The following is a 12,699-nucleotide window of genomic DNA, read 5'->3' on the forward strand; positions in this document are numbered from 1 at the left end:
TTAAGAAAGGAGGTCTCGCCGGGCGCGGTGGCTCATGCTTGTAATCCCAGCACTTTGGGAGGCCGAGGTGGGCGGATCACGAGGTCAGGAGATCGAGACCACGGTGAAACCTCGTCTCTACTAAAAGTACAAAAAGAAATTAGCCGGGCGTGGTGGCGGGCGCCTGTAGTCCCAGCTACTCGGAGAGGCTGAGGCAGGAGAATGGCGTGAACCCGGGAGGCAGAGCTTGCAGTGAGCCGAGATTGCGCCACTGCACTCCAGCCTTGGCGACAGAGCGAGACTCCGTCTCAAAAAAAAAAAAAAAAAAAAAAAAAGGAGGTCTCACTATGTTGCCAAAGCTGGTCTTGAACTCCTAGCCTGAAGTGATCCTCCAGCCTCTCAAAGCACTGGGGTTACATGCAACATGAACCACCACACCTGACCTGATATTTTAAGTGCCCACTCTTGGATAAGGAGGCAGAAGGAGGGGAAGAGGTGAAGCCTGTTGATTAGGAACATCTTTGTGAATCAGAAACATGATAGGAGACAGACATCCTTTGAGGTATTCTGTTATTGTAAGCCAACATATATTTGATATATTAGATTCATTTAATCAGGTTTTAAAGTTTGGACATGCTGACCTCAAGAGTAATTCAAAAAAGTATTTATATATTCAGGAACTCATGGCTAACTTAATTATGAAATGGATGTCAGCTTCTACAGTAATTTACTTGATCTTTCTCTGCAACTAAGGAATGTTGAATAAAAAACTACAAGTTTAAGAATGTTGACCTTTATCTTGTAGGTTAATACATATATATTTATCAGTGACAGCTTAGTTTTCTAGTTTCTACTTTGTGAGAAAGGTAGTTTGCATAGTACAATTTTAGAGTTTGCTGCTTTTTTCTAATAGCTTTTTATCATATATGGTAAAGACATCTTATTAACATCCGTGGTCAGCAGCAAAACATTATTGAATGAGAATGTTTTTATTTTCATTTTAAATGGCTTTTCTATTCGGAGGCTGAGACTATTTTAATAATTTCTTTTGTTTCATTTTCTTCCTGTTTTATCTCCATCTTAATCTTTAGGTATCTAAAAAAGCATCAACCACCACAGACTGAAGGAAATGTTTTCCTTTTGTCCCAGAGTTTTTTCACCTGGAATACCTAGTTTCATACCACTGCACTGTATCTCTGCAACCTTTGGAATAAATAAAACTAAATCAAAGCCTCATCTCTTCAGGCCTCACGTGAACAATATAAATTAAAGTGGACCTGTTTTGTGGTTGTAGAAAATATGGCCTCAGAGACCGTGTTGAACCAAAACTATTGCCAGTCTTGTGTAAACCCCTGCACAGAAACCCATCCAACAACATGGATGGATTTTATTAATACTGAGTTCTTTCCATGTGTATAGATACTGGGCTGTGGCCTTGGCATATTAATTCATTTAATATTTATAGTAATTACTTCATCACTTCTTATAGACTCATCATTACTTCCCACATTTTAACAATTCTAAGATCAAGAAGCTACATACAGTTAATAGCGTTACCCCAACAAGGTGCTATAGTTGTGTGAAAACTTTACATTGATGCTTTTTGGTAACATCAGTAAAGTACTAGCATCAGAGTGTCTGAGTCTATGAAATACATATTAAGGTATATAAGGTCACTTTTATTTTTCCTGATTTCTTGAGATGGAGAAGCTCTATTAGGAGAAGTTATGTGGCTTGTCCACTGACACTGAGCTAGTCAGTGGCAGAGCCATGATTTATTAAGCCCAACTGTCTAGCTCCAGAGCTTACACTTACCTCTAGAAGACACTGAGTGAAAAAGCAGAGGGCTGAGTGAATAAAAGAAAGAGTGGCTCTTTTGCATAGTACCATGTGTGTATTAGTTGAACCACATAGGATCGCCATTTTGGAGTGTTCAGACAGTCAAATATTTATATACCTAAATTAAATGTTTAATTTAGTTCATTCTAAACTTTAAGAATGTATCACATAATTTACAAGGAACCATAATACCCTGTGAAACACTAAGCATAGAAGTGTGGGTGTGTGGGGGGAAGGAGATGAATGGGAGACCTCAGGATAAGAGGAAACTTTTAGAAAACATAATGGTTCATTGTACTCACTAAGTTCCTTGACTGCTTACACCAAGACTCACACATTCCTAGCGTTCTTAGTCATCAGTCTCTCCAGGGCTTAGAAAGCTGCCAGGTGCACTCACACAGCCACTATGGACAACCTCATTCGTACACAAAACAAGACCTACCTACCATCTCTGGCCCACATGTTTCATTTTCCAGTTGTAAGCTGAACAATTTTGGAAATCAAAGTAACATTTCCAGGCTCTGGGGGAACATTTACTCTGCTAGCAGAAACTCATTTTCTTCTCCACTAAGAAAGATGAATCTTTTCTTCTGTTTCTTTATGCAACATAGCTTGGATAAAAAACATTTGTTTTTCTAATATACTAACTCTTGGCCTTCCAGAGTGCTGCAACATCCCTCAAGTGCCTTGAGAAGAAATTAAACATGGCCAGAGGCACAGACTGGTATGATTCTCCCTAGGTTCAAATCCCACCTGTGCGCTTTAATGGCTGCATAACTTCAGATAATTTGTTCATTCTCTCTGTGTCCTTGTCTGTGGAATAGGGGACACCTGGAGCATTGTAAACACACCATTACAAGTTAGCTATTGTTATCTATTATTAGGAAGACATGTTCATGTTTATCTACCTACCTATAATTGTTACACCATAGCCTTTTATAATTTACAAAGAAAGAAAATGTTTCACTCTCAAAAAGCTTTTTAAGTTTCAGGTTATTCTCATATTTTTTCAAACATTTGAAAAGGCTTCAGACAGAACTTCCATAAGAACTTCGTAATTCTATCATACATATTCTTTTTGCCCTTCTAGTATACACAATTATGTGGGTAAGAGAGTTTATTCTATCTCATAAAAAATAAAAAAATCTAAGTTTTCTGCATTCCAGGTTTTGAACTTTTTACCATTATTAAAAGCAGCATTAAATATGTTTTATATAATTTATTTGGCCCTTATAGTCAAGTTTATGGAAGTAGAATTGTACTTGATTTCTGGTCCCAATTTCCAGAATTCTTCAACACCTGTTAACTTTGTTTCCTTAATTGCCAGGTCTGGAAGAATATCCAAGTACATCCAGGAAACTTGGAACCACAGAAATTCTGAAAATCGATTAAATTGCCTGGAAGTGATAGATCCTAAAGAGATCAAACTTTATTACTCTGGAGATTTTCCTTGTGGACTTTGGCATAAAAAGTGCAGATTTAATAACTCAGCTATGTTAGCAGAATCATCCATTTTAGCCTGGCTCACCTAATTCTATATCTACTTTCTAATATTTCCCTTCTTAATAGTATCATTCCTCTTAAACCCTTTGGCTGCATGTATAGGAATCTTTCAGAAATTAGGTCATCATGCAACATTAAACTTGAATAACTGGATATACAGGGCATAGAAGCAAATATATCAAATTGCTTTTGTTAATCAGAATCACATTCTTTACAAGAACTTAATACCAGTATCACCAAGTTTATGAAATCATTTAGCACAACTGAAGAATGTGAAATGAGACCATTGATGTGAAGGTATTTTATAAACTGGAAAAGGCTGTATAAATGTTAGGTTTTAAATATTAAATCAATAACTTGGAAAAATGGCATATGTATCATAAAAAAGGTGCGACTTGGCCAGGTGCGGTGGCTCACGCCTGTAATCCCAACACTTTAGGAGGCTGAGGCAGGCGGATCATGAGGTCAGGAGATCGAGACCATCCTGGCTAACACAGTGAAACCCTGTCTCTACTAAAAATACAAAAAAAATTAGCTGGGCGTGGTGGCGAGTGCCTGTAGTCCCAGCTGCTCGGGAGGCTGAGGCGGGAGAATGGCGTGAACCCGGGAGGCAGAGCTTGCAGTGAGCCAAGACTGTACCACTGCACTCCAGCCTGGGCGACAGAGTGAGACTCCTTCTCAAAAAAAAAAAAAAAAAAAAAAAAAAGGAGGTGCTACTTAGATTGAAACCTCAGCTATGTATCTCTCATACAAACTAAAAGCCAAAACTTAGCTATCTCAGAATGTACTGATGGCACAACCCAGAGAAACAGGTCAGAGATGGAGCTATTCATTTGTTCTTTTGTTCCAGGATATGTTTGCTTGTTGATTTTGTTTTTCTTGTAATTGCAATAATTTATTGTAATTATGACTTCTTAATGGTGAGACAAAATTATTAAATGGTGTGACAAACTGATATTTTGTCCTTTGAAGGATACTGTCTTTTACTGTTTTTGCATGTTAAATTGATTCTTCTATTGTCAAACCTTATTTCTCATGTGACTAGTCCTCTAGGAAAGATGCAATATGTGAATAAATCATGTAGTGACCTTGAAGACTGGAGGAACTATAATGGGAGCCAAGGAGACTGAAGTCACTCATTAGTCTCAGGGTGGAAAAAACATGGCTCCTCAGATGAGCATTAAACAAAACTATTGTCCAAATAAAGCACAAGAAAAAGCTCCAAAGAGTTGGCAAGGGTTTTTTACAATAAGAGGCATCCAGGAACGTGGAAGGACTTGATGGATAATGGTTGAGCTTATTTGCCAGTGGTCCCTAAACTTACTACATATTAGAATTTCTAGGGATCTTTTGAAAATACTGCCTGGCTCCCACACCAATATACCCAAGACCACAGTCTGAGCAACTGAACCCACCATGCAGGATTACCCAAGAGAAGAGCGAGTCTGGATTTGCCTAAAAGCGTTGTTGGGGTCTCATCTGATTTAGACGGTTGGTAACCATATGGAGGAACACTAATTAAGAACCTGTCCCAGGATGGCTCCAAAGGGAGCATACTGAGATGGAGATTAGCATGCAGAAAGTTTATCAGGAGTAATTTAAGGATTTATGTTTGTGGAAAGAAAGGGAAAGAAGCCAGATTAGGTAGAGGGAGAAGTTGGGCTGCCATGAAGTGTCAACAAAGATTCTCAACTGATAACTGAGGAAACTAGAAAACTATACTGGTCCTTCAGGGTGGTCCCAAATTGAAGCCCAAGGGTGGGGTTGCAGACACGCCTATATAACCCAGTATAGATATGCCACTGGATGTGTGCAGCCCTAGGAAGGTTTTAGCCTTGGGAGGCAACCCTAGAAGAGGGCTGACGACTGAGGGCCATCTGCCAGCACTACTCTCAGAAATGGGAAAGCACATTTTTCAGTCTTCCAGAAGGTTCTCAGAGGCACACCATAGTTCATGCTTATCTGTTTTTAACTTTGGTAACTTAGCCATTTAATGTTGCAGTATAGTAAAAACAAAATTAAACCACATAGTATAAGAACTCCCAGGAAGGAAGTCTTTGTCTAGGGAATGACTAGACAAAGAAGTCTTTGACTTCTTGGGAATGAGGCAATGTGAAAAGAGGTGAGTTCAAGGGCCACATCTGCAATGCACAGGAAGAGTGTGGAGGTGAATGAAAGCAGTGATGCCTAAATAACAGCATGGGAAAGTTTGACATCAGGGCCATTTTACACTCACTTTCAATGTGTCTGCAGTGCTGGATACAAACCACCCCCTCCATTTCTACTATAAAGGTCATGTAGGAGGTGTTGGGGATTTTGTTTTGCTGTTTCTCCTTTCGTGTGTTTCTAGTGCATTGTAGAAATCAGGTAGAGATTCAGCAGGAATATTAGTGCAGTGGGGAGTGACAGATTGAAATAGAAGTAATGTAGCTCTTAAGGACACCAAGACCCCAGGAGCTATCTGAAATTGCAGTTATTTTTATGACTCCCAGGGTTTACCCACAGTGATTAGTTCATCTATGGAAGAACACGTGTGCTTGATTTGGTAGCTGCAAGGAAGAAAACGTAGGGAAACTCACTAGGCCATCATGTAGAGCCAAATTGGGAGGAAGGAGCCCAAGAAATAAAGGACATGGGAAATGCAGAATGCATTCCCAAAAACACACAGGAAGAAAGAAAATTCATCTGATCCAGACGGCCCACAAACATTCTCCTGACAGATAGAGATAGGTACTTTGTATAAATTTCTAGGGATGTATTTTTAAAATGTGATAGCATTCTTTCTATCTAGACTGTAAATATTATACCACTTGAACATTTGAATTCCTTGCTAAAAATATTTTTGCTTTCCTTTGAATATCCCAATTTAGTAGGCACGATTTGCATATACCTGCATGTTTCTATACCAGTTAATTGGTGTGTATTGTCTTAAATTCTACTAGATTATACATACAGAAGTTAAGTTATGCTATAACACTGTGCTCTTCAGTACTTGATAGTGAGGTGATTTAAAAAAAAATGTAGAGGTTTCAGTTTCTCAAGATAAGGGAAATATCTAGAACATAATCAAGTATAACTTACTAGAGTGAAAGGGTATAGTATGTAATTATTAACAATTCCTACTTAATAGTCATAAGTAGCATCTTTTAAAACTTGCTTTAATTTCAGTGCTCTCAAAAATGCTTTTGATTGAAAAAGATAATCCAAAGGTTGATTCATTTTGTTTTCTCATAACATTTTATCACCTTAAAATGTTGATGTCAGAGATAAGAATTATCTATTATAATTCACAATGATACAAGTGTATGAGGACAAACATGGTCTATAAATATGGATAATATATTCAAATTATATATCCAATTTATGAATACTATGTGGGTGGTTTTCAAAATGTATGCTGTATAAGGCCATTCTCACATTGCCTATAAAGAAATACCTGAGACTGGGTAATTTATTAAGAAAAGAAGTTTAACTGGTTCACAGTTCTGCAGGTTGTACAGGAAGCATAATGCTGGCATCTGTTTGGCTTCTGGGGAGGCCTCAGAAAACTTACGATCTTGGTGGAAGGCGAAGGGGGAGCCAGCAATTCACATGGCTGCAGCACAAGGAAGAGAGAGATGGGGGCGGTGCCACACATTTTTAAACAAGCAGATATCACAAGAACTCAGTATCGTGAGGACAGCAAAAAGGGGGGGTGATGTTAAACCATGAGAAACCACCCCCGTGATCCAATCACCTCCCACCAGACCCCACCTCCAGCATTGGAAATAACACTTAATATTATGTTTGTGTGGGGACACATATTCAAACCATATCATATGCCTATATTTTTAAAGAAGGTAAAAACATATTTTGGTGTTTTCAAAATTAAATAAAAACTTCCCTCACCATTCATAGCAGATGATTTTCTGACTATCTGGAGCTGCATAAAATCTTTCTGGAATGAAAGATAAATTATTGATTTTCTTGAGAACCTTAAATAACTGACCATTAGTTCAATTTATGTCGAAGAAAGCTTGAAATGTAGTTCCTACATCCTTGGCTCACTTATAATCCTGCCATTGTGTTGTGCATCTCACAGGCCTTTGAGAGAAATAGTGAAGAGAATTTAGAAAAGAAAGTTGGATTGGAAGACTGAGTGTGTAGGTTATTTTCATGTTATTCAGAGGTACATATCAATGGTACCTGAGACCCTAAAATGGGTATTAAAACTAACAAAGGGATAAATTAGCCTAATGTCATAACAATAACAATCTTTTATTTTGCACATCTTTTCGTTACTGATATTCTTTACAGAAATTATCTAATTTGATCCAAACCTCAACCTGTCTTACCGGTGAGTAAACTAAGATTCAAAAAGTATATATGTAAGTTGCCTAAAATCACATAGTAAATTACAGAGTTTGGAAAAAAAATTTAGTCATGTCTAATTCTAAGATCCAGATTTTGAACCACTACATTTTCTTTTAAATGTCTTTAATTATAATAAAATGTCCATAAAGATGGATTTTTACCTCTAATATAGCAAAATTTCAAACTTCAGTTGTAAATTTTGCATGTTTTGGTAAAATTTCAAGCTTTTAATGTATTTGAAAGTTGACCCCACTATTTCAATTCTGTTAATGTTCCCAGAAAAGAGAAATAAAATGAAATTTGAGGATGTTGGCTATCCTCATGTGAAGTTTACTCATATTTTGAATATGAATGAATGTAACTATTTTGCTTGCACATCTTTTTACCAGCACATTCAGTTGGCATTACTAAAGTTTCCTTTTGAATTAGAATATCTCTAAAACTTGAGAGTGTTTTACTTTTGTAATAAAACGCCAGTCTCCTACCTCAAGTTTTTTTGAGCCCTTAATTCAAAAGGGAGGAGAGTGGCAGCACAGTGGCTCAGCCGGTAATGCCAATCCCAGCACTTTGGGAGCCAAGGCAGGAGGATCACTTGAGCCCAGGAGTTTGAGACCAGTCTGGGCAACACAGTGGGACCCCATCTCTACAAAAAGTAGAATAAAATAATTAGCAGAACATGGAGACACATGTCTGAAGTCTCAGCTACTCAGGATACTGAGGTGGGACAATGGCTTTAGCCTGGGACATTGAGGCTGCAGGGAGCTGTGATAGCACCACAGCACTCCGGGCTGGGTGACAGAGTGAGATTCTGTCTTGGAGAAAACAAAGGGAGGGAGGGGAAGATAGTATAAGAAAGAAAAATACATCAGCTCTGAAAGTGTGAGTGAGAAATAGATTGTTTTACTTATTAAAGGAATCTGTAGGTAGTCAGATTCATAGAATAAGGAATGCTGTACAGTGTAGTGAAAGAGAAAGGTTTTCAGCCAGGGGCCCTGCATTTGTGTCCCAGAATCGCCAGTTACTCATGAGTACGCACCACGGCATCCGCATCCTTATCTGTACAATAAGCATATAACAATGCCTGTTTGTCTATTTAATTTAAAAGGCTATTATGAGAGGCAAAAAGGAAAAGGTATATAAAAGACCTTTGCAGAATGTAAATGTATATAGATATTAATTTTGATCTTCTAAACTTGACTGATGGTTATCACAGCAGTTGTTCATTATGTGTAAGTCTAAGCATTGAGTCTATCCCTTCAACTCTGTCTTCCATTGTCAAGAAGAAGTGAAATTAAAAACATAAAACCAAACACATCTGGACTTCCCTTGATGATCTATTGTCCGTCAATATTACAGTTGTGTTTATAGTGCAACAGAATAATATAGCAATTCACATAAATCAATGAGTACAAGTTTTAGTGAAGCCTTCTTAAAAGGGCTTTGTTAAGTTTAATCCTTTAAATGTGAAATGAAAAAATAACTTGCTTTTTAATTCTTAAGAGACAAATTTTGTTGCATAAGAAACTATAATGAATAAAGAAAATGCATTTCACATTGTGCTTTAGCCCAGAAAGATAGCCATTGAACAATAGACACTGATTGGACCTCTGTTGTGTGCCAAGCACCAGTCTATAGAGGTCATTAAGACTTGTGGTCTGCCCTCAAAGACTTTCTGGTCTAATGTAGAGAAAAGTCATGTGGCCAGACACTACACAAGGCAGTACCATAGTGCAAATGGACCCAGTTCTACTGGAGCTATTGAAATGAATACCTGACTTCATCTGGCCTACCTTCTTGTCATGGTGATATGGTTTGGCTCTATGTCCCCACCCAAATCTCATGTCAAATTGTAATCCCCAGCATTGGAAGTAGGCCTAGTGGGAGACGATTGTTTCATGAGGGTGGTTTCCAGTGGTTTAGCACTATCCCCCTATGCTGTCTTGTGATAGAGTTCTCATAAGATCTGGTTATGTGAGAGTATGTAGCACCTCCCCCTTCACTCTCTCTCTCTCTCTCCTGCCAGCCATGTGAACATGTGTCTGCTTCCCCTTTGCTTTCCTCTATAACTAGAAGTTTCCTGAGGCCTCCCCAGAAGCAGAAGCCTGCAGAACTGTGAGCCAATTAAACCTCTTTTCTTTATAAATTACCCAGTCTCAGGTGTATCTTTATAGCAGTGTGAGAATGGACTAATACACATGGCAATACTTACTATGAGTGTGGAAGGCTAAGTTTCCCAAACCTAAGGGGGAAGAAAGGAACATTCTTAAAGGGAACAGCATAATACAAAAGCATCAAGGTGTGATCTCAAGGCATGTTCTGGGAATGGTCAAGTAAAGCACTGGAGGGTAGAGCAGCAAGGAATGAAGTTTACTGGAAGTTGGGGAGGTTCAGATCATACTCAGACCTGTGTAGTATGCTAAAGAATTTAGATTTTTATGTCTTGGGTTATAAAAAGCTGAGTAGGAATTTGAAATAAAGGAAAGATATCATCAATTGACCTTCTTGAGTAGTCACAGTGGTAGTTCTATGGAGTCTGCCAGGCCCAAATAAAATCTTCCACTTGCTTCCAGTGCAGACACGACTCTGTTCCAGACTCTTGTACCAAATTAGTTAATTGATTAGTTTAATTAATTACTGGTTCTGAAAATCCTGGGGTCAAGGACCAAAGAAAACACAGCTGTGTGACTATTTCATTGTATGTTAATATTAATAGGATGTTTCAATGCTTACAGAGATGATGTTTTATCAAATAAAAGTATTATTAAAATTTGTATATTGCCCTTTAAGGGAGATGATCTTCAGGTCAAGAAAGGGACATCCTGCTAAAATAGAAAAAGTTCTCTGAAAGAAAATCCTGTAGTATCAAAGAGACAATAAACCACTCTGATTCTGATAGAGGAAGAAATCTATTCCTTGCAGTAATGGAATCTTCATTGGTTTGAAAAGAAATCTGTATGTCAAAGCAAAAATGGCACTCAGATTGCTCTCAGAATCATGTCAGAAAGCAATATGGAGTTAACTGACACAACTACTGACTAGTTTGACAGACATTGATACAGACAGCAGCATAAACCAGACCTAAAATGGAAGCCGACAGAACCAGGAAGGAAAACAGACCTTAAAATGTCCATATGCATGTGAATGTGTGTGCTTTAGCACACCTGATATAACTAAAGAAAATGGTATTAATAGAGGAATCATAATAGTATTTGGTGTATTTTATCCTACGTGTATTTGTTAGAATGAAAAGGGTATAAACAGGCCAGTCATCTCACTATTTCACAGTTGTGAGAGAAAAACTGTATTTACTGGCTGATAACATACTTTCTTTCTTTAATTTATGTTATTTCAGTGAGACTGTTCACATGGATCTCAAATAAGCTCTTCAATCAAAGCTGCCTAAAATTATCACCATTTGCTAATATACCATGGCCTTCAAGTCAACAAGTTCTGATAAATTCTTACCAGGTTTGGAAAGTCTTAGTTAAGTATAATTTCAAATTTCTTAGAAAATATGCATTGAGGTGTCATGCCATTTTGTTTAAATCCCAAATACTTGTAGCTTGCTTTTCCTAAAACAATCATTGATTCATCAGTCAATTTCATAGCTTAGTGACTTCGGGCATCCAAAACAGGTTAGAATTACAAGATGTTTAATCTCTCAAAGTAAAAGCCACTGTGTTGGACCTCAAGACTGCTTTTCTTCTAACACAGTCAATATTTTTCTCTCTCCCTCCTTTTCTCTCTTTTTTTCCAACCTAAGAACTGGAGTTAAGTATATTCAAACAGAGAGCTAGTTACTGTAGCAAAATCATAATATTCAGGGCATGCTATAGGGGTTCAGGAATAGTACATATTACGATTTATATTGGTCATGCTGATGACTAAACAATTATTTCACAACATACCTACACATTTTATAGATGAATAGTTGAAAGTAAAGAGGACCTATTTCCATAAAGACCAGAGTATATGATTTTGCTGAATATGCTCTTGAACCAAGATACTGTTTTGATTAAATAAATAAATTCCCTTTATATATGAAGTTGATCTTAGGTACAATAAGGAGGACATGCATTTTGGTTTGGTTTATTTCATATCACCGTCAGTATACCTCCTGTTTAATGGTATGTGTTAATCCAAAAAAAGAGATAAGACTTGAGATGCTGGCTTTTCATTTTCTTTCTACAGAAAACCTGGCCCATACGGAGCTTACACCTATGACCTTGGCTTCGTGGGCACCATGATCTCAGCAATGCATCTATCATGCCTGCCTTTGGACCTAATGAGTATGAACCACATTACATCAGAGAAGAGTGCCAGGGTCAACAATTAATATTTTAGAGTTTCAACTACATATGAACCTATGTACTTGCATTTTCAGCAATATTACAGCATAGTATTATTTATCTCTAAAATAAAAAATGCATGAATATATTATCTGGCTTGCTAGTAAAATGATTCCAAGTGCCCAAATATTATTAATATATCTGGATCATAAGTAGTAGGATTTAAAAGGCATGATTACAAGCAAAAGCCAAATCTAACTTTCCCTTAAATAAAGCTCTAGATTTATTTGAATGATATTTAATTGATCATTGATACTAAAAATTAATGAATAGAAGTGATCAACCTAATTTAGCTCTTCAGTAAGTCAAAATGTCATATAATTAATTTGAGAGTTAAAATCAAGGCATCTTGTGTTGCTTTCAAAGGTCCTCCCACCATTTACATGGTTTACCACAGCAACAGCTATGTTTGTCTGACATGATTCAGCTTTCAGGCCAAAATATATGGGGCTGATCCTAGTTTGACTCTGAAAACATGTAGTTGCAAACAAGACTTCAACTCTGTCATCTCTTAATGAAGGCAACACGAACATGGAGTTATTCAATAGCCATTTTCCATCATATGAACTGAACAAAAAGAGCTGGTCTGCAACTGGAGACTCAGCAACTGCACAGAGATACAGAGATGACAGGGGACAGCTGAGTTTTTCAAGGCAGGCAGTCCAGTGCCTCTTTC

At 37.5% G+C, this 12,699-nt stretch overlaps 1 protein-coding gene across 1 annotated transcript in view; it reads left to right on the top strand.

Moving 5' to 3' along the window:
• Positions 1-11,141, top strand: part of CDH2 (cadherin 2) — a 253,945-nt gene extending 242,804 nt beyond the window's left edge. The window contains exon 16 of the mRNA XM_055235441.2: positions 11,027-11,141. Coding sequence (XP_055091416.1) covers positions 11,027-11,029 — 3 coding nt within the window. The 3' untranslated portion in view covers positions 11,030-11,141. The remainder of the gene's footprint in view (positions 1-11,026) is intronic.
• The last annotated feature ends 1,558 nt before the right edge of the window (positions 11,142-12,699 follow it).

The sequence above is a fragment of the Symphalangus syndactylus genome, chromosome 1, assembly GCF_028878055.3.
Source record: "Symphalangus syndactylus isolate Jambi chromosome 1, NHGRI_mSymSyn1-v2.1_pri, whole genome shotgun sequence".
Classification (NCBI taxonomy): domain Eukaryota; kingdom Metazoa; phylum Chordata; class Mammalia; order Primates; family Hylobatidae; genus Symphalangus; species Symphalangus syndactylus.